Raw genomic sequence first — 25,660 nt, 5'->3', positions numbered from 1 at the left:
CTGATTTGGTTTGATTCCAGAAAATTGTATTCTTATGTAGTCTGCATTACACTGATCTGGTCATGGCGATCAGATGAGAACCTTCACATATCTGGTCTAAACGCAGCCTTTGTAGGGTTCCTATTTGTCCCTCTCTTTCAGCTATTTATACTGCGAGTTAACTGTTCATCTGTGCGCACAAATTGATTCAACACTTCTAGTTTAAGCAGGTACCGTCCACATAACGAGCCCTGACTGATCCAGGATCAGTTGTCTGGCTGTGAAGTGTGCTACACACAAGGCCAGGCCCCATTAGAGCTGATGGAGGATCAGACTGAGGTCCCCTGGCCTGTGGCTGAGCTGCAGCTCACCACATTACTGCCCTCAGATAAGGCTAATAGGCTATGGTCTAACATGTAGGTTCAATCAGCCAAGGGACGATTTAGTTGAAGGGACGACAGGGAAGTTGATGCGGTGGATTAGTGTCTTAGCATAACCAAGACACAAGGAGCCGGTCTGCTGTTTGCTCCTCAGTAATACTTGATAAATACGCAAAGAACAAATATATAATAAATAATAATTGTAATCCATCACAGTAATTCATTATATTTGTTGTTTAGAAGTTGTTTAAAAGGTCCAATCAGCCAATTTTACACCATCAGACAAAATCTAGACAACAGAACATATTTGGGGTTGAGTAAAACACATCTAAACCCTGCTTAAGAAAACTTTTAGTTCGAGGAGTAAATATATGCTAATTACCTCTAATATACTATTCATAGAAATATCATGACCTTTCAAGCATTCCTCCAGCATATTTCCATAAATATACCACTGGCATTTATTTATTTGCAAACATATAAATCATTATGAATACTAACACCTGTTGTTTGACAATAAATACCTGTTGTTTGCAAGCCAAGATGGCTGCAGGGTGACAAAACCAAACACCCTGAATAATATATTATGTGCAGTGTGTGGAAATCACTGTGTATTTTGGGGGTTTGGTAATCCTCCTCCCTGTGAGTAAATGACAGCCCTGTTTGCCCAGAGCTCCCATGGGGAGTGGTGCATCAGGCGCTAATATGAATGTTCTCCCCTAGGTAAATGTCAGCCAATCCCCCCTATAAGCCCTTCCTCCATCCATCTAGCTATCCATCCATCCATCCATCCTTTCCTCTCCCTCTACCCTCCTTTCTTTTGACCACCTTCCCTGTCCCTCCTTCCTCTTTTGTTACCTCTCCCAGCTGTTTATACCTCCATTTTTTACTCCACTTAAATCCCCCGAAGCCTCTTCCTCCTGACCTCCCCACTATCCTCCTCCATCTCCTGTCCCCTAGCAAGCATTTCTATCTGTTGCACATCAACATCGACCGCGCAGTGCCGATGACCTGAGGAGAGGAGGGGAGAGGAGAAAAGGAAATGAGAGGAGGAAATAAGATGAGGAAATTAGATTAAAAGTGGAGAAGGGGGGGGGAAGCAGTGAGGAGAAAATTAAAACAAGAGAAAAGGAGTAGAAGGAGAGATTAGGATAAAATTGCGAGGACAATGGACTAATGTTGAGCTTGAAAATAAGAAAATAGCTGGCACTCTTCTCCACTAAGGAAAAATAAAACCCTAGAGGAGGTTTTGTGTGGACAGGAACTCTTTACCACTTTGTTTCCAAGATCCTGTGAGACAAATGTGCAATGGTAGAAGTCAGCTATGAGCCTAGCCTGCTTGCTTGTGTGAAACAGAGCCTGATTCCCAACAGGTGCTGTGGAGAGAACAGAGCATGGAGGGTCATTCAAGCCTCCTACACACTGAATGTCATCTGAAATTCAGGCTGCTCTACACATACACATATACAAACACACACATATTTATGGAGTCTGTATTCTCGTGGGGAGAGATAAGAGGCCGTTTTTACAGAGAACAGAAGCACAGCCAGAACTCTGTTCAGCAAGATGCAGGAAAATACAATTTGATCAAATTAAATGGCTCTGTATTTGATTGAAATTTGCTAATTGTATGCACATATATTCGTGAGCGTCTTTTAATTTGGCTTGCGAATACACAATACCATGCGAGAAATGCTACCTTTCTGGATGTTTTGTTCACTTGTTTGCCAACATCACCAGCTCAAAACAGCTAACTAATTCTAAGATTTAATTATGTCTGCTGTTCAAAACCATAAAGTAAAGTAATGCAAATATAAATGGGCTGCACTATAATAATGCACATGCTTACAGTAATAGTTCATCTGTTGTCTCTTTCAGATTGGTCAGGCGTTGAGCTCAGGCTCAATTCTAAGGAGACTGGTCAGATGCTTATCAGCACAGAGGTCAAGTTTTACAACTGCAGCGTCCACCAACTGTGAGTATCCCTCTCAGAACCCATTCATTCTCTTTTCATTTATTAAAAAACAATGCCCCAGACCTGCTCCCCAAAACCACTAGATCAATGCTTTGGGAATTAGTTACAATTTGTCCTCAACCTTAGCCGGCCCCAGTCCCCTAAAAATATCTCCTGTAAAGACTGATGTAATCTGATCGCTGGTTGCTCCCTGAGCCCCGTAACAGGAAGTTCCAGTGCTGTTTCGCTAATGAAGCCTTCTTCTCAGACACACAGCGCTACAAAGCACGCAGCTTTCTGCCTAACAGGTCTTCAGTAGGGATTTCATGCCCGCTTTCATGCCATGTCTGTCCCTGATTGAGTGATGTTGAATTGAATCCCTGGATTGGAGATCTCAGTGTCGGCGGTGCCTTTGCAATTGCTCGCTTCATTCCAGTGTGGCAGATTCTGTTTGTGCTAGATCCAAAGACCTCGGTGACTTGGGAGTATCACTGAATGGGAGACTAAGGATATCGCAGCAGTGACGCTAGCAGGAGTCCAGGACTCATAGCATGTCATCATTTTATCCTTTCACTATCCCCTTGACATTAAAACAAAATGTTGTAGCCACTGCCTCCTTTGCCAGATTAATGCAGGCAATGTTGTTCTGCATTTCCCTCTCCACCTCTCTCTCTCTCACGCACACACACATAGACACAAACACAAACTGCCTTATAGTTTCATATGGCTGTCTGCTGTCTGAGAACCTTGTCTGAGTAGCACAGAAAGCAATTACCAGCTCTCACATCAGCCCAGTTAATCGGCGACGACAAACATGCTTGCGCACACAGCCACAGCCGCACACGCACTCAAATACACAAAGAAAGATGCATACACTTGAAAAGGGCATACGCTCTCCCTCGCACGCTCTGATGCCAACTTGTGCTCTGTCTTTCTCTCCCTCCCTTACACACATACTGTACACTCTTATTTGCCAGAAGGTGAATCAGCCCTATTCTTCTGAATTAGTGTGCCTGCCAGAGATCCCTCCCATGCTTTTGCACTGATGAATATTTCACAATAACCAACTATGCATAACTCTACCTTATTTTAGAGAGAGAAAGAGAGGAGAGTCAAGTGTGACTACAATACACTCTCCGAACCACTGGTCATGAATACACAGTGTAGTAAATGCCATCACAATCAATTAAAAGTGCATGTTGTCTTTGCATAGAGTATTATACCTTGCAGCCTCAGGATGTCACTTCATCCTGTTTTCTTGTCCGTTTGCTCATCTCTCCAATTCATTCATCCATGTAACCAGTATATAGTTTTGGAAGATACAGTCATTCAAACCGAAGTAGTATTCTGAGGTCATTTGCTATTAATTATTAAGTAATATTAAGTATGAATGCAGGAGTTTTTACTTGTAATGAGAATATTTTTGCATTATAGTATTGATACTTTTACGTTAGCAAAGACTATGAATACTTCTTCCACCACTGGCAGTAAACGGTATGTACCCCTATAGTGACACATACACACGTACATGAAAAGGCTCACACACAAACACACACCTAACAGCTGGTAATTACAGCGACACTCCAACAATGCAGGGCTAATGGTAATTGCAGGATCAAGCTGCGCCAATGTCTTATTTGTCCTCATTACTCAACGTTCCTCCACTCTCTCGCTCTCTGTCTCTCTTTCTCCATCTGATTCTGGTTATGAGGGCTAATATGCAGCCTACCGTTCGCACATGACACACAGTATTAATATACGGCAGTGGAAAATATATGCAGGGGAACTTGGCCCAGCAGCTATTAGGTACTGTGCCAACCACAAGGGCATAACAACAGCAGGTGCCCACTTGGGATCTGAACTCATTTCCTCTGTGGCACTTCCCCCACTTTGGCAAACTCGCTGCCTTTCCTTGATACGCTGACTCTTTCCCTCTGTGTGTGTGTGTGTGTCCATGCAGGTGTCTGTCATGTGTGAACAGTGCCTTCCGTTGCCACTGGTGCAAGTACCGCAACTTGTGTACTCATGACCCCTCCAGCTGTTCCTTCCAGGAGGGACGAGTCAACGCCTCTGAGGTTGGTGGATCTCACGCATGCACAAACACACATGCATAAAAGCAGCACATTGCTAGCACAACTTTCTCTTTCTTTCCTATCTTCCCCCCCTCTCTTTTCCTCTCTCCTGCACATTCCCCATCTCTGTTTCCTTCTGCCTGCATCCTGCTCTGTGTTCCAGCTCTGTGTCAGCCTAAGGGCATGTCTTCAGAAAGACAGCCATCTAAGCTCTTCTATTTCCGAATTGACGTTTCTCACTCAGAGCTCTTGTTCTCTACAGTGGCAATTAACACTCTATTATCTCTGGAGTTATTGAGCTTAGCGTGTCTTAACAATGACACAGGATCACTCTGACCCAGTCAATCGAGCAGTAGATACAAACTGTTTGAAATAACTTATACCTTGTGTTAACTTAATAACTTGTGTGTATGTTGGGTCTGTGTGTCTCTGGCTATGTACACAGTATTTTTGCTACAATGTACATATGTACCACATATGTACCACACCACAGTAAACATATTTGGACACACAACTTCATTAATGAGATCAGTATTCTGAATAAAGACTGGCATCTCCCTTTCTATAAGCACCACACTATTTTCAGAGGATCCTGTGGGATAAATCTGTGTTCAACACCAACATCAAAACAATGTGTGATGCTGCTGTGATAGCTTTCTTAGTGCCAATGTTGGTTTCACAGTATATTGCTTACATTATTGACCTCAAAATTGCTGCCTTGTTCTGTAAACCACTATGCTCCTTTTTATTCATTCTCTTTACCAGCTAAACAGTTTCACATTCCACTCTTGATAATGAGTTGTGCTTTCCAAGGTTATAAGAGTCACTTTCAGATTCAAACTTCAATTTTGTCAGCACTCATTGTGCTTCAAACTTCTTATTATCCCTTCTATTTATCACTCTGGTGTTTTTCTGTTTTGTTGGCACTGATGTGTGCTCCCTGCCCTGTACTTGTCTCCTTCAGGACTGTCCCCAGCTGGTGCGCTCTGAGGAGATTCTGATCCCAGCGGGGGAGGTAAAGCCTATCACCCTAAAGGCTAGGAACCTGCCCCAGCCCCAGTCTGGCCAACGAGGCTACGAGTGTGTCCTCAACATCCAGGGGGTCAGCCACCGAGTCACTGCCCTCCGCTTCAACAGCTCCAGTGTGCAGTGCCAGAACAGCTCGGTAGGTTGGGTGACACTTGCCCAGATTGTGCCAGATTAGGTGTAACTGGTGATGCATATTTTCTTTTGCAGGTGTGTGATTTTTTGGTTTTAGTTATCATTTATTTGCGTACATGTTTGAATTCATCATGCAGAAAGAAGCTGCTGAGAAGATGCTGTACGTTGGTAGTTATTGTCTGTATAAAGCCATCCCACATTGCCACAGTGTGTGTTTGTGTGTGTTTGTGTACATATGTGTGTCATTTAGTCAGTGGAGACACAGTAGATGCAGCCTATGTAATTACAGTGGAGAAGACTGCAGCATGGCTCTGCCCTCCAGTCAAGCACGCACTGACTTCTGCAGTATTCCCAGAGGAAGCGCAGACTTACACATTTTCCTCTCCTCTTTCTTTCTCTCCTTTTTTTCTCTCTTTCTCACATACACACAAATACACACTCTTGGACAATGAAAGTCAGGCTGGAATTAAGGGCATAGGAGGCAGTTAAGGACAGAAGGGAAGTTCAAGTTTCTGCTCAGCTGTCCCATTTCTTGTGGCTTCACACTTTGTCAGCTCTCTGATGATGAGATGATGTAACTTTGGGGTAACTTTGGAAGGACATAGCGCTGCATCCACAAGGAATCGTGGGAATTCAAATTCCCAAACCTCCCATTGAAATCCTCCTCTCTTTTTGTCTCTTTTCCACCTTCATCCCCATCTCTCTACCACCCACTTCCTCACCATCTTCCAGTATCTGTATGAGGGAATGAAAATCAGTGAGCTGCCTGTGGATTTCTCGGTGGTGTGGAACGGCAACTTCATTATTGATAACCCAGAGAATATCCAAGGTAAGAACAAGAGATGCTGGTCCAAAATGGGAGATTTATAGATATTCAGGAAACAGGATGACAATGGACAGAAAATAACACTTAACAGATCATTTTCTTTCTCTGTGTTCAGATATTGTCTTTTTTTTAACAGAGTTAAAGATAGTGTGTGTGTATATTTATATGGTATGTTAATCACAATTGTTTCTGCTATTGGAGATTTAAAAAAAAAAAGAAGCGATAGCCTGTGGGGATATTTCACTCATAACAAACCTGCTGTCTGTTTTCCTTAGATAAAATACTCTCCAAATACTTTTGTAGGTTTCTCAGTTGTTGTGTGTTCACTGTATATCCCAACTGCTTCCTGTATCCCACAGTGCACCTGTACAAGTGCGCAGCCCAGCGGGACAGCTGTGGCATGTGCCTGAAGGCAGAGAGGAAGTTTCAGTGTGGCTGGTGCAGTGGAGAGGGAAGGTGTACACTGCGGCACCATTGCCCCCCCATCAACCCTTACACCACCCGCTGGCTGAACCTGTCCAGTAAGAATGTCAAATGCACCAACCCACGCATCACTGAGGTCAGTACCCATAATCCTCTGAACGTCCCTCCTGCCTGCCCACACACATTTAGCTCCAATCAATGTGCAATAATCAGCTACCACATTGTTAGATCTCGTCCTAGTTTTTCGTAAAGAATTGCGAGGCACTCAGCTGATACTGTGGGACTATACTTAAAAGTCAAAAGTTAACAGCTATAACAGCATGTAGCAACTTGATAAGAACTATTACACAGTTAAAGACTTGCTTTGTACACCATGACCATTAAAGCACAGTGTACCCAGATCACATGATCCCGGCATGCTCAATTTATTTGAAACAGTCCTACAAATATGAGAAGTGATAACAGCACAGTTCTTAAGAGACGGGTAGGTTGACAATGAAATGTCATTGAGAGAAATTGCATGAGAAGCAGCTGTGCAAGTCTGTTTCCCTCTGGACCCACCTAATTCCTTCAGATTTGTAAATGTTCAGCGACTTACTTTCTTATCTTTTTCTTTTTGTATGTCTTTCTCTAATTGAGAGAGCATTTGTTGTTTGTTTTCGCTAAAGAGCAAAACAAGCATATACCCCACTGCATTATGTGTATGCTTGTGTATGTATCTGTTTATGCACATTCTTGGCATAGTTCTTCTTACCTTCAGGGTTTATCCAAGGGCAAGGGCCGTGACACACACACACACACACACACACACAAACAGGACCAGAAACATTCAGTTTTAAAAGGCCTGTCTCTTTGTCATCTGGCTTCTCTTTGTGCAGTATGCACAGATGCCTGCTCATAGATTTTAATGTCTTTTGTCTTCTCACAAGGTTATTCCAGCCCTTTGGCACCAACAAATGTTAAAGCGGGAACCATATATATATAAGAAACACTCAAACAAAAGAAAAACAGCCCCTTTTGAATGAGTAAGTAGCTATTCCTATTGTAGCTATCTTACAGTTATAGGTCTTTTTAAAGCCACATTATGCAATAATTGGTATTTCTTTGCCCCCAGTTTTAGAGTTCAGTTCACATACACCGTTGTTCTAAATATGGGCATGTACATTTCTTATAATTACATTACTTAAGATAAAAAACAATTGAGTCTACAACTTTGCTAACACAGCCAAACATCAAGCAACTGCAACAAAACAGGACATAGCAAACCAGGTAATATTACTTAATAGTTCAACAGCAAGAAGACCAGTTCTGTGTCTGTCTGGCAGCCTTTTATTTTGCAAAGCTCTCACTAACAACTAAAAAGCCAGGCTAAGATTTACTCTTAGTCGGCCGCCTCTAGCCCGGTCACTCTCTCCGTTCTCGTGATCTGCCACCGAAGTTACATAGTGTGAGAACAGGTGTACGGGTCAGTGTAGCATTAAAATGATTTTAAAGCTGTTATTTTAAGGTAAAATAGTTGCATAATGTTGCCTCATTATCTTGCTATTTATAAAGACAACAAGGAGGTGCATGTGTGGTTCTCGTTTGTTTTTCCTACTGTCTGAGCCTTCTCAGGCATTGCAACAACCCAACCCGATGGTTGGATATCATCCACCTCAGCAACACCAGGGTCAAGACCTGGAAGTGCTTATTTGTTTTCCCATAAGTAGGCCTTTGCTTGCTCTGGCCACATTTTCATCCCGCCTGGTGGGTTTGCTGTCACAGGGGAGTCAGGCTGAGAGGACATACTATTTAATTAGGCTTGGTAACGCACCAGTGCATTGTGGTTAACCCACCAGACCCCTCTACCTCTGCATTGATTCATTTGACTCATTCCTCCACCGCGTACTCACATCTAACTCTTGCCAATTAAAAAGTGAAGTTAACGACTTGGTTAATTGATTTGCTATACTGTATGTAGATAAGGCAGAAAAAGAGAGGCAGGATGAAGAAGAAGGCCATCCCTGCTTTTTAATTCTGCCTCTCCATCACTCTGCCTATCTGTTTCTGTCTGTCGTCTTACCTCCCTGTGTGTGTCTCACTCACTATCACTATCTCTGACTCATCTTTGTGAATTAAATTATGCACTTGCATAACTCCATTATGCTTTCAGTTTGTCATTCTATGGCACATACTCACTGCCATCCAGTGGGACATACTTCATTCCGCTCCGTGTTTTCATTAGAGTTACGATCACAGTATGCAATTTACCAAGGCCACCACTTGCCCAGACCTTCATCTGTCACTCTGCAAACATCAAGGGACAAAAGATGGGGGATTCAGAAAAAGCCTGAAACTTTAACACTTCGAGGAGAATACACGAAGGGGTTGTGTTTTTTTCTTTCCATTTGAGCATAGAGAAATTCCTAATTTTAATAATGTGCAAAATTAGTTCATCATTCATCTGTAAGGCAGGTGTTTAGGCCCAATCACATATTGAGCAGCAAAGCAATTATTAAATAAACAATTTAAAGTACACTTGAACAGTTGGCAGCAGTATAGCAATAATAATAATATGTATTGAATTATTGGATCTATCTGTTTTCCAATGGTGTACTGATCATAACTCCCAGTCTGTTTTAACTGACAAGATATAACCTCAAGATATTTTCAGAAGAGCTACAGCAACATTTCAACCATCTCAACTATGTACAGAGAACATCAGGTTTATATGTCAGTTTGTCAGAATCATGGTAAGGGCATACAGACTTTACCAGGCAGAAGGGAAAGGCACACCAATCTGTCCACCTACACCAGCTGAAAACTTACATTCTGAGCTAGAGTTGTCTGGTTGAGTAGAAAAAAATCTACACACAGTGAGTAAGCCAAAGATCGATACAAAAAGTTCAGTGTTGCAGGAGAGCTATCAAAAGGCATTTTGGCAAAATATAGCAAAATAATAATAAATAATTCCTTACTGACTCATGATAGATTACAGAGTAAGAGTGTTACAGATTGAATCTTTGCTTTGAAAAAAGGATAATTGTGAATGAAAGCAAGGAGAGTATGGAGGGTTTGAGTGGGGTGAAGAGAGGCAACAGAGGGAACAAAGGACAGAGCACAGGAACTGAACCATGAAAAGGTGGAAAGAGTGAAGAGTGGGAAGAGGAAAGGGAAATGGAGCCCCTGTGGCTGTCTGAACTCAGGTCTGTTTACAGCTGTAGGTGGCAAAACCAACTCCGCTTTAATTTAGATGATTCACATGAGCACATACTTCAAATACACACAGTACCAATATCTCTCCTCTTCATTGCCGGTGAAGTCGGCATTCGTTTGTGTTGTGCCCCACCCCCTCCGTCTCTCAGTGATTACAGTTTCTTTAAGAAGCAGACATCCCCCTGGTGGGCTGAATTTATTAATAAATTTGGTTTTGATTGTATGCACCAAAGCCCCCATCATGAGCTGATTTGTATACATACTAGCACATTAGTAGATGTGCCTACCACCAGATAGGCCTTGTGAATAATTAATGTTTCTATTAAGTGCCATGGTGCCTCCCACCATGGGCCATTAATATTGAAGAGATGTAAGCCCCTGCTAACAGCAGAGGGAACGACATCAAATGAAGCTGGGAGTTGGATGGGCATATGAAAAGCATCTCCTCAATGGGCTTTGGCCGTGGCTTCTGTACGAGTTTAAAGTATAGCAAAGGGGCTTCCCTGCCTCCCAGTGACAGTGTATATAAACATCTAGCTGTTGCCCTAGGATATAAAATAGTGTAGGATTTCTTTCTTTCTCCCTCACACAGTGTATGCAAGCTTATTGTTGATATTTTGAACACCACAGGGATGGTGGGCCTGTCAGTCAGTATCATGGTACAACTGAACTCTCCTCACTGCTGTAACCCTAAGAGAGTTGCTGTACAGTATGTGTGCTTCCCTTCATTAAACCAGGAAATAGAGGGATGAACAAAATGTTGCACAGTGAGCCTCTAGCCAGACAACATGCAGTATCACGCAAACAAAGACCACACATCTACAACTTGCAAATAGGTTGTCGCAAATAACCTGTTCAAACACACAGCATCAGTATGCTCACTGACAAAAACTCAGTCATCCACAAATACACCTCTCATCCCATCATTTTGTCTCTTGTTTTCTCCTCTTAACACACTAAAAACTCTTTTTTAATCATGACCCGTATCTCTTGGCTGACTACAAGACATTTAAGACCCCATAAAGTATTTAGGATGTAGCTTGTTCTGGAACAAGTGATCAGTAGGGTTTTATCAAGCCCATTAAATGCTACTCACAATTAAATGTGACATGCTCGAATTAGTCTGAGCGGAGTCCAAAGACGAAGAGATTAGCTGCAAGCTCTAAATTGTATCAAGGGCTATTTAATTTCAAAAGCAAAATAACCCAACTATGGCAAGAATCGAAATACATCTACTGTTGTGTAGTGTAATTGGAAGAATCTCATGAGAGCTTCAAGGATATACAATTCGGTTATAATGTATTGTAAAATGGAGGTTGATAATAAAGAATATACAGTAAAAATGCTGACATTGTATGTTTTAACAATGTATGGTGTGATTAAATATTATTAGCTCTGAACTGTCTTGGAAAATGCCATTCAGCTCGGTCAGCTACTGTAGTTACAGCGACATGCTAGGCTTGCATAGCCTGAAGGCAGCCGGGGTGGTGTATTGCTCTCTGCTGTATGTATTGAGTTTAGCCTTGGCTGCATCAGCACAACTTTCCCCACCATTATTTCAGCTGAATAAGTCAACAGTGCACTGACAGACATCCCCAGGCTGCTCACATTGACAGCCATTTCGCTCCGTCTCCATAGTTTGCTCAAACTAGCAGATTATCTTCCCAAACTAGACCCTTTCTGGAAATGTCTTTCTTGTGGATTAGAATGCCTCTCTTCTCAATTTAGGCCCTCTCACCCCTCTTCAGTCTATTTATGGTTTTTGGCAAATCTGGCAGAATGTCTCAGGGAGTAGTAGTGGTAAGTGGCCAATGCTCTGATCCCCTGAGCTGGAGAAATAGATTATGCTACAGAAAGCACAAGAGTAGGAACAGGGAGTGTGCGATGTGCGAGCTGACTGGCTGTTTGTTGGGAATTACCCTCTATTGACAGTGTGACAATGCCAGGCGGGCAGCAGCACTGCTCCTAAAAGGATTACACAGGGAGCATGGCATGGCAGCACTGGGTGGGAACGGGGGGAGTAAGGGCGGCAGGATGTGCATGCATGTCCAATGAGGCTTGCTCTTCCTCTTCCCTCATAAAGTCTGAATGATAAGACAAACAAGCAAGCTGGTGCTTAGAGGAGGAGGAGGATGTGTCACCTAGCCTGAGGGAGATGAGATGATGAAAGACAGAAAGCAAAAGACGGAAAAGAGATGCATAGAAGAGAGGATGTTGCAGTGAAATATAAAGACAAATGCCGCCCCTCTAAAGATTATCTACAGTACATGACTGCAGTGGCTTCCCTCTGGTCTGTAAAGGTCATTCGGATCTGGTTTACAGGCAATCAAACCAAAGTCTTGTGTACAAGGAGGGTCCTTTATAGATTTAGTTCCTTTGTTTGTGTAAGAAATACAGACACAGACACAAAGAGCAGCCCTTCTCTCACGCCTCCCAGCCTGGAGACTTTGGTGGCATGAGCCTTTGAAGTGGTGGTTTTTCTGTGATCCACTGGTGAATCAAGGCTCTATCTGCCAATGGGGAGCTCAGTCAAACAGGTTTCATGCATGGATTAGACTGTCTTCCTGTGCTTGGTCCACCGTGGGAAGGGGTCCATTTCAGCCTCAAGGGTAGAAGGAGGAGGTCTCCCAAGCTTTTAACATGCCCATCTGTGATACAGCACTGCTGTCCTGTCGCCATCCCTGCCTCACCTGTCATCCATCATGGCTGATAGGACTGAACAGAGTGGCATCCACATTCCCTCTACGGCTCATCCCATTTCCTCTGCTCTCCTCTTTCTTTCAGTCCCTTTCTCTTTCCTCTGCTCTCTATTTTTCACTCTTCTCTCTCTCTTTCTCTCTCTCTCTCTCTCTCTCATAGTCTCTTATCCCCTCTCTCTCCTCCCCTCTCTCTTGTTCTCTCTCAGGCCCTTGCATTGCTTATGTAACCATCACTAAGTCTACTCGAATAGCTGCTGCCATCGCCTGACATGGATATATTTAGCCATTATGTTTTCCCCCCCTCTATACCCTGCAAGCCCAAGCAGTGCTAAAAGATTCATGTATTCAGGACCCTCAGGCAGTGCAGTGACACACTTACTTTACATCCAGAGCAATTAATGTCCACTGAATCTAGATTACAATGCCGATGTCCCACAGGGGAGTCGCAATGCCCTAGTGGGTGTCGGGGGTAGGGACGGGAGGATGTACAGCACCACTGGAAGGGTTGCTATCACGCAGCTCTTTTCGGCTCAGTAAGCGGGCACAACTGACTGTTGTTCTTTTCCCTTCTGCTTGCATGGCCAGTAATAGCATATTGATTGTTTACATACCACTAGCAGTCCCACACAGCAAAGTGACAGTCATCTCCTCCCCTCTGCCCTCCTCTTTCTTAGTGTCTCCTCCATCGTTTACCTCCCTGTCCAGTGAACAGTATTCTCTACTCTCTTGATCTTTCTTTATCGTCTTCCTCGGTTTTCTCTCTCTATGCATGCTCTTACTCCTTTTTCCTCCTCCTCCTCCTCCTCTTCTACTCTCTTGTTTAGAGCTCTGGATGATCGCCAGGTCGGAGCCTCAACAGGGCTCTGCAGCACAGAAGGCAGTGTGCCACCCTGTGCCAAGGTCATGCTGGGCAGCCATATTGTATTTTATGAGTAGGTGGTCTGCACTAAGCATTAATATGGCCCCTTGTTAGATTTATCATCCATGGCAACAGCAGTAGATTCTGATCAGGCGCCTATGCAGAATGTTAATAATCCATCTCATTTTTTTAATTGTGAAGTTTTTATATTGTATTTATCATTGTATAGTTTATAGGAAGGAGTTGTAGAAAAAAAACAAAGTTTAGAAGTGTGGTCCTCATGCGTGATTGCTTGTGTATGAATGTTATGCAGTATTTAGACAGGAAAAGCAACAAAATGTTAGCTACTATTGTGATTAGCGCATGCTCTTGGCACAGTGATTCTGACATTCTGTGGAAACGGGCGTGGGACTGCTCTTAATTGCTTTTACAGCCACCTGGACCGTAAGAGCATATTTACCCCTGAGCATCCACGGAAACCTGTGCTCATGTATGATCCATAGCTGAAGAGAAGAACATATTTTAATGTCACTTTTCACCAAAAGCATTTACAGTTTTTTTGGGGCTTTTCATGTGCCGTAGGTGACCCCAGTGGCTGGACCCCCAGAGGGAGGCACACGGGTGACCATCCATGGCACGAACCTTGGTCTGGCTTTCTCGGACATGGTGGGCAATGTGGAGGTTGCAGGGGTGAGGTGTACCCCTGTAGAGGATGGCTACATCATTGCTGAACAGTAAGTCACACAAACAGGACAAGCGCTAGTGTTATTATTTTAAAACTGTTGTTATTGGTCATATGCTGATTGAAAACTACACACAATTCAATTAATGCAGATTTTTATAAATACTAATACTATTAATTGAAGACTTAATTCTTCTATCAAGTTACTGAAAGCAGTTGGGAAATGTTTTGCCATGTTTTGTTTACAATGCAGCATGGAAATGGAAATTATTATTAATTATTCCAGTTTGTAAACAAGACAATTTGTTTACCAAATCTCCCGATAGTAAATGTAATACAGAGCTTTAGGATAGTAAACTTGTGTTATTAATAATACTATAATACTGAGCATCTAGACTGGGGTTTGGTACATAAATGTATGTATGGGGTGTAACAGCTAACAAACTCTGATCAATATGTGTGTATTGTGACAATTGCATTCCCAACTATCTCTGCTTAAATGAAGACTGGAGCAGGACCAGACAGTCTTGCCCTGACATTGCTGTCTTCTCCCTGCAGCACACTAGCCCAGTACACTCTCTCTGTAGCTCATCTAGTCAGCAACGATCCCATAACAGCTGTGCGTGTTTACTTGTGTTTACCTCCCTAATTGTCCCATGCTGTGCATACATCACGTTAAAGCCTGTCCCATTCACCCTGAACTAATGAAACGTTGCCCATGCTTCACAACTTGCCCATCTCCCCCCTTGGCTAGACACGCAGACGTGTGTAGAGTGAGAAACCAGTGCCTCATGGTTGTTTAACCTCCCCAGGTGATGCAGACCTTGCAAGGGAAGGCATGGATGTACACATACACATACTGCTAAGATGCTTTACTCTAAATATATATTAATGTATTTGGATTAGCATTAGGTTGGATTGCCTTTGGGTATTGAGCTTTGCTGCAGGTAATGCAATTCTTTATGAAAAAATCTAATTCTATAATCATTTTTAAGGATGCTGTACAGGCTGTACAGCTACAGTAGTGCAGAAAATACGCATTATGTACCTACTATAGATTAAATAATCACACCATGGAAAATCAATACACTATGTGGAAAATATATAAATATAAAAATGTAGTACAACATGGCCACTGTGAACTCAGTGACATCACACATTCCTTTAGAAATAGATAGAAAGAATCCTTCCTCCGCTGTGCTGGAATCAGTTACAGAATAGTGTAAAGTTTTAACTATATAGCTGTGCACTGAGGCATGGCTGACACACATACACTTACGCACACACGCACACACACGCGTAGGCTATCACAGTCATGGCTCTCAAAGGACCCTTTAACCCTAATTCTTTCCTTGGCCTACTTCTGCCCTCAGAAAGAGAACAGCTAGACACTGCACCATCGCTGTAACTCACACACTAAGTTTTATGGTGCTGCTACAGTGCATATGTCACACACACATACGTTATACTCACACATACATGTGCTTGTACAATTGCGGCTAACTTTCTGGTTATTTTGATAATTAAATCAGGATGTTTCCCACTTTTTGTGCTATTTGAAAAATATAGCTTACAGTATGTCTGTGGTTCCTGTGGGTCTTTACTGGGAAGTTGTAATTAAAATTCACAATGTGCCACTTGGCTGTAGGGGACAATTTGTCAGCAGCGTACTGATCTGACAGCACTTTAATCCATTTGGGGACAAGCTAGGGAATTCATTTATATGGCATGTGAAAAAATAGACTGAACGAAATTAAAAAACTAACCTATGACCCCTGCAGTCGAACTTGCAGTCTTCGTGAGGCTTTTCTGAGCTGGACTTTTATTCAGAGCCTTTTGGGGTCATATTGGCTCTAGGTTCATTATATGCATGTCCTTATCTGACTGTTGCTGTTTGTTTTCGACTCTTAATTCAGTCACTGGGCTTCCTATGGAAGACTGGACTGGATCGGACAAAAAAGAAAAAAGCATACATATTTATACGTCTTTTATGTTACTACTTCAGAGGCTTGTGTGAAAGCCGCTCCTGCTTTGAAGAAACAGTCTCAACTTTTGTGTTTTTCAGCAGTCAGAAAGTACATTTTTCTGAAGGCTGATGCTACTCTGCAGCAGTTTTGTAGTGGCCAAATTGAGTCCTTGTTTAGTAAGAATTCAGTTTAAAAGTAACCCTCAGGTTTTATGGAAAGAGCAGGCCTCTTGGTGGACAGAGAACACACAATTGAATGTTCAGTTTTGAAAAGCCAAACATATTTTCATAAATGTTTCACTTCTCAAAGGACCAGTACAGTAAACCTTCAGGTGGAGAAGCAAGTGAGTCTCTGTTTTATTGAGGCCTAGTGAGAAGAAAATATCAGTTCTATCAGTGAGTAATTCTTCCTTTACCCATAGTTCATCAAACAAATCTTCCTGAGTCATTTGTTGTAATTCAGATGATCAGCGCTGGAGAAATAATACGTCTGCTCTGCTTCATCTGCTTTACTCCTGACTGCCCCTACCATCTGCCTCACCACATATTCTATCTTTCTTTCCACATTGTGATTGCTTCTTGTACTTTATTACTCCCTGGCACCACCGATCAATAGACGTCCTCGTTTTATTATGTCATTTGATCTAGTCACCTGCAGCGCTGGGTGACACCTGATCACATGGTATGATAAAGCTGTATTGATCCTGCTGCGTGATTTACATTAGACGTACCGCACTGGCACAGCACCAGCGCTGTCGGGGGCCTGGTTGTTGGTGGGAAATTTACATCGCTCTGATTGGGTGTGTTGGGGTGCCAAGGGAGGAGGAGCACTGGTCTCATTTACAGACTGTCATCGAGGGGGTCCTTGTCGATGTCTGGATGTGTCCCGTAATGAAATGAGTGAGACAACAAAAGAAGATTGCATTTAGACTGGAAGATAAATCGATATCAAGCAGAGAAGCGTTTTGATTACTTTCTCCCAACTTCGCTCAAGCATTTAAACATATAGACAACTTCTGAGGTTCAAGTTATTTTTAAGAAAGATTGAATTCGCTCCAGTCCAGCTTTTACAAGTTGCTGTGGGTATTTTTGCTTTCAATAAAACTATGTACAGTGATTTTAATGAATTATTTTGTGTGTTTTGCAGGATTGTATGTGAAATGGACCCTGCTCCTGCTGAAAGTAGACCTGGTCCTGTCCAGCTGTGTGTTGGAGAGTGCAGACCAGAACTCAGGGCTCGCTCATCGCAACTCTACTCCTTTGTGGTAATGACCGCAATTACACCACATTGCTCTTTATCCTCATATAATATAATGCACATTAGTAAGGTGTACTGAACTTAGTATGAGACAAACTAAAGAGCTGCATTAAAGCGATACAAAATATATAGTTAGTTCAATTAAAATTGATTTGTACTTTTCTTGCAAAGTAATTGTGTATGCGCCACAGGCAAATAATGATGTGTGAGTTTCCATGACTACCGATGTAGTGCAATTAAGCAGCTCTGTGTATGCTTACTTGTTATTTTGCAAATAACATACTTCTGTTAACTATACAAGGTTTTCAAGGGGTCTTCGTTAATGATCTCTGCAGCTCTCTGGTTATAGATGCTGCTGGCTTTTATTGAGTCAGGATCATGAAGTTAAATTAATATAGCCTCATGTACTAGGCCTATATAGTTTTGCAAATCAATATATTCTTTACAACTCACTAGCTGAACTGTATTGAGTTAAGCATTACTCAAAGGATGTAAAAAATAATAATATATTTGAAGATTTCTTGGAGGTATTTGTATTTTTGTATAATTGTATTGTATATTGCACTGAGAGCTCTTGCAGTGTTTGAGGTGTTTTTTGAAAGTTCCATAAGCAACAGCTCGTACAAACTGGGAAGTGAAAATAGTTAACCAAATTTGATCAATGGTTGGGTGGGGTTCATAAGAGAGAGGATGAGAAAGACAAAAATAAAAGACAAATGGACAAACAAGCTCCTAAAATGGAGAGCTGCCCTCCACTCGGCAGGTAAACATGCTTTACTCCCCATTCTCTCATGTTGACGTACACATTTCCCTGTCTCTGTCATCCACTGTCTGCCCAGCCTGCAGCTAAAATATAATCTACTTTTCCATTTGTGCTGTATCACACCTTCACAATTAGCACTCCCTTAACAATTAACAGCAGCCAGTAATTACTACTCTTGTTTTCAGGGTACCTGCTTTAGCCTGTATCCTGGAAGTCACACTTAGCTGACAGTTTTGAGATTTGCCAGTGTGATGCTCTTGGCTCTGTAGTACATCCTCGGCTACTTTTTCTCACCAGTGTTACAGCTGCTACTCTGGGAAGCAGTAGAATTCCTCAAGGAATACTTCACAGAGCCTAGAATTGGCACCACTTCCAATTCCCTTGCATTGCCGTCCACATAGAAAAAAAAACAATACACCATCACAGAGGCATTCTTCAATTTTCCTGACAAGATACACCCCTATGTGATCGTCTTTTTTAGCCAGTAGATAGTTAAACACTTGGCAAAGGGGCAGCAAAAATGACAGTGTGCATTTAGCTTGTTTTAAATTGTTGTTTTATGTTTGTGCACATAGAGATGCGTGTACTCAAATGCGTGTGTCTGTGTATGTGTGTACTGCTGCATGTGTGTTTCTCTGTATGACGGGCTGTCTGCTTGGATATTTCTCCATCTGTCTGTGTGACGGCGGGCTAGCTGCCTGCAGCTGTAAACACTAGTTATTTTCAGACTGTCTTTAAAAAGCTTCACTCAGACACAACCCAGCAATACACGACACACAGGAGGAGGATCTCTTAGGGACTCTAAGAGCTCCAGGTTTTATCCTCTTTTCTCTCACCATCGCTGCACTCCACTGCCATCGGCCTGGCAATATGAATAACTGTAATTTGCTGGGGATCTGTGATAATACATGAAGGTTTCAAGAGGTAGCACACAGATGCTGCCCTTTTTTATCTTAGGAAATATCCATCTTTTAGTCTGCCTTTTGGTCGCCCGCTTTGTCCTTTCCTTTTTGCTCCTTCCCTCTCCCTTTAATTTGCTCTCACAGTGTCTCTTAACCACTCTTTTTCTGCATCTCCCTGTTTTGTAGACTCCCACAGTCACGGGTCTGTCCCCTAGCCGAGGTCCAGAGTCTGGGGGCACGAAAGTAACCATAATGGGAGAAAACCTTGGCGCCGGCAGCAGTGTCAACATTCAGTTTGGAAACCAGACGTGCGAGTTCTTTGGGTGAGACTTTCTTCTTGCACCCATTTATACCATAAAAGTGCTATTAGTAGCCCATAAAATTTAATTTGCTGAAACAGCCTGCATGATCGGCTTTTGTTTAACACAGACTATTCATGGAGAAAGGCTTTTTATTGTACTACATTAAGATGAGGTGAATTCACAAATTTGAATTTCACAATTTACAGGGCCAACTTTAAAGTATAATGTGGATATTAGTAAGTGAAACCAATCCACTCACTATAATTGTTGACAATTGTCACCTACATTACTGTGAGTGATTAAAAAAGTATGTAAAAAAAACAAAAGAGTGAAAAGCAACAGAAACATTTCATAGTCCATTTGTCTTTGTTTTCTGCCATGCTGGCACCTTTTCCTAATACCCTGAGTATTGAATCATTTTTGCATTTGCATTTTGTAACACCTACAACATTTATGCCTTTAATATATACAGATAGCAACACAATTCTTTGACTCAGTGTTTCTTAAACTTTTTCGAGCTGCTACATACATCACTGTCAGAAAATGTTAGATATATGGCATGCTGTGAGCAAATGAAAAAAAGAATAAAAACAACAGCTCTTGTTCCCAAGATGATGTGGATTATTCCCATTAAATAAGCTTCTATATTTCACGTTTTTTTCATGTGATATTACTGAGAAATCCCCCAGGGGAAAGCCTCTCTCTCTCCCTGTCAGAAACTTATGTAAATCTTAATAAGGTTTTGATGACCTACTGCATCAAACCCTGTAATAATAGCTTCTGGAAAACCTGGAGCTCCTATGGATCTTTATTCTTCTTCATCCACCCCCCCTCCTTTCCAGCAATTTGTTCATCTGTTCCTACCCCCCTGTTTTTTTCTCTTGCCTCTCACTCTCACAGTTTCCTTCCATTTCACTCTACCCAACCTTCCTTCCTTCTCTTAGTTGCTCCCACACGCCCTCCTTCTACTTTCCCCTCCTGTAGGCATCTAAGCCCTGCCATGGTAGCATGACTGTAATGTTGTAAGGTTGAGGAGTCAAGCCAGCTTTAATGAGATATGGGGCTAATTACTGGTTTGTGTTTCTCCACTGTATTCCTGGCATGAGAGGAAGAGGAGGATGGGGGGCTGTTCTGCTACAAGCACTCCTCTGCTAATGAATTGGGACAAATTCAGGGGGTGGGCAGGTAGAACATGGAGGCATGGAGAGGGAGGGCAAAGGACAGAAGCACATATGACAGTGGTGGAGATACTGTTTGTGTGTTAGCTTTAGTGCACATACCTGTATGTACACCTTTTGCAACTGTGTGTATTTGTGGCTGGATCAGAGAGATCACAAGTCTTTAAAAGGTCTCTGAAAATGTTTCCATGTTTAAGGGTTTGTATTACCTATTTTCAATGCAGTAATTAGAGCTCTTGTTTATTTTTACCTTGGAATGACAGATTTTGTTGCTGTGTTCTAACTCAGATAGTTACAGAACAGGGTTGTTAGTACAAAATGCATACAATATTCTGTCCATTCAAGTGTACATTTCGTTTGTTGTTTTCTTCTCAAAACATGTTGATACTTTCCGCACCCATATATTGCTTTTTATTTTTACTGTATTGGATACAGATTTTAAAAATTCCGATTATGTTCCACTTGTAGACGGACCATGACAGAGATCGTGTGCTACTCCGCCCCTTCCCTGTCTGGAGTCGGCCCAGTGCAGATCAGTGTGAGTGTTGACCATGCCCAAATCCGGGAGAGCCTCACCTTTGAGTACATAGAAGACCCCACTGTCCAGCGCATTGAACCAGACTGGAGCATTGCAAGGTAAAGTCATAACACTTATCTTATAGAATGCCTATTGCACCATGTTATTTTAGCCACATCCTCACCAACCAATTCTGAGTCTCTGTCACCCAGACTAAGGATTTAGAGCCAGCCAGTGCTGGCCAGTGGCAATAAGCAGACACAAGTCAATATTGCACTTTCAATTACTGTTCGGTTCTCTTCCAATTAGTCTGGATCTGATAGAAGTGCCACAGCTCACAGATTGGAGAGCACAGACACTGTTAAGACTGAGATTCTCCTATCGAAATCAATGTTGATCCATCTGTTGAGGATCTTTGGCAGATAGATACACATGCACTATACACTACTAATTAAAAGGAAGAGAGGGATGAAAATGAAATACAGGCTTTGTAGAACAATGTGCTATCAGAGGTGCGAGTCCACAGCAGATGGCTTGGGCTTAGAGACCGAGTGTAAGGGACACTGCAGCAGAAGTATGATGGCACAGAGGGAACAGGGTGGGGAGTGGGGGATAGCTAGGCAGACAGACAGACAGACAGACAGACAGATAGCTAAATAGATAGATAGATAGATAGATAGATAGATAGATAGATAGATAGATAGATAGATAGATAGATAGATAGATAGATAGATAGATAGATAGATAGATAGATAGATAGATAGATAGATAGATAGATAGATAGAATGAGTGAGTGATTAAACTGGACCCACAGCCTAATAGCACAGACCCATCTGACATTTCTAATTGCAACAACTCCTGCCTGGCACATTTATTCAGCACGCCACATTGACGAGCGCAACAACAAAAGCAACAAACATCAACAACAACCCAAACAGCTGCAGGGAGACCCACGCATATCCAGCAGTTTCCCCCCCTGCTTTGTTTTGCATGCTTTGTTTGTGCCGATGTGTTATGATGCTCAGGACCACCAGTGCATCCTTATGCGCTTGAGCTGCCTTGGTATTTCAAACCCAAATCTGCACCAGCTGATTGTAGCAAGTGAAGTCAGTTAAAAAGCATCTCTAATCATCCTCCACTCCAAAGGCTATTATCTCCCAAAAGAAACCGAGGATGAAAGTCGGTTTGATGCGCTTATTTTCGACTGATGGTGAATATTCTGAAGAGGTACATCAGGGTTAGAAAGTTTGGTCTAGAATTGCCTTTGAACTGCTTTGTTTCTTTTCTCTCTTACAAATAATGATTATTTATTTAAACCTGTGGAATAAATTTTGTCTACTTGTGTTTTTACTCAGTGGCCATACCCCCCTGATGGTGACAGGGACCAATCTTGACGTGGTTCAGGAGCCCAGGATCCGGGTCAAATACGCTGGCAGAGAGTCTGTCAATGTAAGAATCACTATATTGTCGTAACCATAGAGTTAGTACACTCCCTGAATACACGTACTACACACACGCGCTAACAAATGTACGCTAACTATGTCCTGCTTGACTCACCAAATACCGCTATACAAGCAAGCAAAGTGATGTTTACCTTAAGTTTAAAAAAAAGGTACTATCTCTCCTAAAAGACCCTTTCAAATCTCAGATCCAACCCCCAACCCCCCACCTGCTAAGCCCTGTTGTGTTTTACTGTCACACTAGTCATCCTGAACAGCAACTTGTCTGAGGAAAAATATATATATTAGATATTTTTGCTGTAATGGAGCTGGCTAGATGTGTTTGAGATTGAAATGGGTGTGGGTGGGTCAGCAGGGGGAATGTTGGAGGTGTGCATGATCAGAGGCAAGAAGACTCCTAATGGGTTTCAATGGAAGATTAACTGTGGTCAGAAGTCTTTGGTCAGCATAAAGAGCCCTTGTATAATCAAAGCCTTGGCTGTGGGAAATCGTTACAAATCGCATTTGAGCCCCTGTCCTGGGGCTCCTTGTTTAATTAAAAGGATGGGATTTCCTCTCCATGGTCTGGGGAAAGGTGGGGAGATCAGACAAATGGACTAAAGGGCAGTAGGAAGGATTGAGAGTGAGAGGGGTTGGGTAAGAGAATAGGTAAAAGAATAGTGCCCACTGTACATTGTACTAACACTATACAAAAATACTTTCTAATAGAATAGTTCCTAACCATTTTTCTTGTAACCCCTTAGAATTAGAATTATTTTTGTAGGCATCAGCAATATGCAGTTTTCAAATGATATATAATAGGACTGTAGAGGTAACGCTGTACAGTATTGCAGAAAATAAAAATAAAGATTAGAGAAAAGAAGTCAAAAAAAAAAAAAAAAAAATTTTATTTATATTATCTAATGACCCTGTGTGGGGGTCCTGACCTCCAACTGTGAACCACTGCTTTAATGTATGGCAAGGGCTCTATTTTGCAGACATACATCAGGTAACTTGACAAATACAAACTGCACGTGCACGCTCATTCATTTGCTACATGCACATTTGTACTGTACCATAAAAACTGAGAAACATACAAGTTGATACTGTAATCAATCTCACACATTACAATCTTGCATACATAGCCAGGTAAATCTCATGCCTCATTTACATCATCAAAAACCTCCTCAATGCTGCATGAATTCTACATAGATTTGTCCCAAAATGCCTACTCCCCCTCTGCAATTCCAACTTCCCGTCCCCGACATTAGTAGTCTAAAATTGGCCTTAAGTGTCTGACTAGCTCAGTGAATGTTCCTTTACTAAAAATCATAACTCTGCCTTGGGCTTTTTTGTGCTGCAGTGTTGCCTCACGTAAGGACACAGTTTCCCTTAAAGACCTTTGTGAGTTATGAAACCCTAGTAATTACAAGCAAAAGATAGATCTGTGCTGTTTCATGTTTAGAGAAGAGAAAAAAAAACACTTGATGAGTGAGAGACTCCTGGAGACCTGGCGAAATGGGATTTGACTCATGTGTGTGGGTGCCGTACTGTCTGATTTGTCAGTTTCCAAGGCTTTGAAAGAGAGTTGTTCATCTCCACCCTGCCTCATCTCTTCCCACCGCCTTGCAAAAGAAGCCTGTGTCACCGTCTTGATTGGCCCCACAGCCACAGAGAATGAATTTCTATTAAATGCTAAGGTTACAATTACCCGTCCTTCATCCCCCCCCCGTCTACCCCTTTCCCCTTTTGTCACTGGAGGAAGGCAAACAGCAGAGCAGCCTATAGCAATAAGAGCTGCTGTCTGTCAGACAGCCTTCAAATGATCACCTGTCTCACACTAAATTGCTTCTCTTCTCTCCCTCCCTTGTGTCACCTGCACAGATTTACAAAGAAACTGGGAGAGAAAAAAAAGGACAATTTTTTTTGTGAATTGCTCTGTATCTGTCACCGGATTCACAACTGAAACATTTATCATAATCTTGATTAAAGCTAAAGGGGGTTATTTTCCAGCTCCAGAACATTTCCCTGTCCCAGAAAGATTTCATCTACCGCATTTGCCACACTTAAGACGCCTGGACTGAGTGTCAGGCTTGGCACATCAGGTGCATTTTCAGCTGCTGCAAATCACAGAAATTGTTCAGCATGGGTGTGCCAGGCTCCTATCACGCCTAGGCCAATCATGCTGATTGTCTGGTACACTGAGCAGCAATTATAATGGGCACTCAGAACTTACAGTTTACATGTTCATAATGATTTTGTATTCTAAGCTGTATGCATGTGTCTTACAATGCAAGACATCTCAACTGTATCAGCATCACGAGAGGCTCATTGAATCATCATGACATCTTGAGTGCCCACAGTCTAGAGAGGCACCTCTGTTCGCCCTTTGACATCTCTGTTGTGTGGCTTCGATGTTGACTTAAAAAGAAAAAAGACACTTGTTAATGCATGAAGCAGTGCTTACAGAAGATGTTTGAAATTAGTCACACCCTCATCACAGAGGCAACCATTGCCATGATTCTTCACTTCCAGGGTGGCACACATCTGGAAAATGACTACTAGCTCTGGCTTTGCGCAAGCTTATATACCACACAGATCCTTCATGGACGGATCAGAGCTGAAGGTAGAATTAATGCCAGTATTGGCAGTTGGTTGGAAGAGCAGGCAGGCAGGAAAATAGACACAGTGTAGGAGTAACAAAGTGCACCAACAGTGACTAGCTGTCGAATGTTAGCCTCTGGATGACCTTTGACTCTGTGACCCTTCGCATTACTCCTACGCACATCGCCGCAGCCAGTCTATCCTAAGCTTTATTCCTCTCGCACCCTCTCCCTCTGTGTCTCTCACTACTTCCCTGGCCAGAGACCTTTGAATGGTTGAGTGGGCTGTAGCGGCACAGTAGATCATGGTAATGTATTCAGCCAGAGGGGTTGGAGTGTTACTGCCTTAAAACACCCTGGCTCTGTCCAACACTAGAGAAAGAAGACAGATGAGGCCAAGATTCCAATTATTTTCTCTATCTGTTGACCTCAATTCACTTTATCAATGCTGAACAATGTGTAGCTTCTTTCCCCACATGGCCTAAAGGACTGGGTGTACTAT

General features: G+C 42.3%; 1 protein-coding gene across 2 annotated transcripts in view; it reads left to right on the top strand.

The window, feature by feature from the left end:
* The window catches only part of plxna2 (plexin A2), a 164,696-nt gene that overhangs the window by 101,391 nt on the left and 37,645 nt on the right, over window positions 1-25,660 (top strand). For both annotated transcript variants that reach the window (XM_051425086.1, XM_051425087.1), the window contains exons 8-17: window positions 2,238-2,334; window positions 4,274-4,388; window positions 5,350-5,550; window positions 6,279-6,375; window positions 6,732-6,931; window positions 14,131-14,282; window positions 17,344-17,461; window positions 19,306-19,442; window positions 21,068-21,235; window positions 22,472-22,565. In XM_051425086.1, coding sequence (XP_051281046.1) covers window positions 2,238-2,334; window positions 4,274-4,388; window positions 5,350-5,550; window positions 6,279-6,375; window positions 6,732-6,931; window positions 14,131-14,282; window positions 17,344-17,461; window positions 19,306-19,442; window positions 21,068-21,235; window positions 22,472-22,565 — 1,379 coding nt within the window. The remainder of the gene's footprint in view (window positions 1-2,237; window positions 2,335-4,273; window positions 4,389-5,349; window positions 5,551-6,278; window positions 6,376-6,731; window positions 6,932-14,130; window positions 14,283-17,343; window positions 17,462-19,305; window positions 19,443-21,067; window positions 21,236-22,471; window positions 22,566-25,660) is intronic.

The sequence above is a fragment of the Dicentrarchus labrax genome, unplaced genomic scaffold, assembly GCF_905237075.1.
Source record: "Dicentrarchus labrax unplaced genomic scaffold, dlabrax2021, whole genome shotgun sequence".
NCBI lineage: Eukaryota > Metazoa > Chordata > Actinopteri > Moronidae > Dicentrarchus > Dicentrarchus labrax.
Note: the sequence above shows the minus strand (reverse complement) of the source record. Positions and strands in the feature narration are given on the sequence as shown.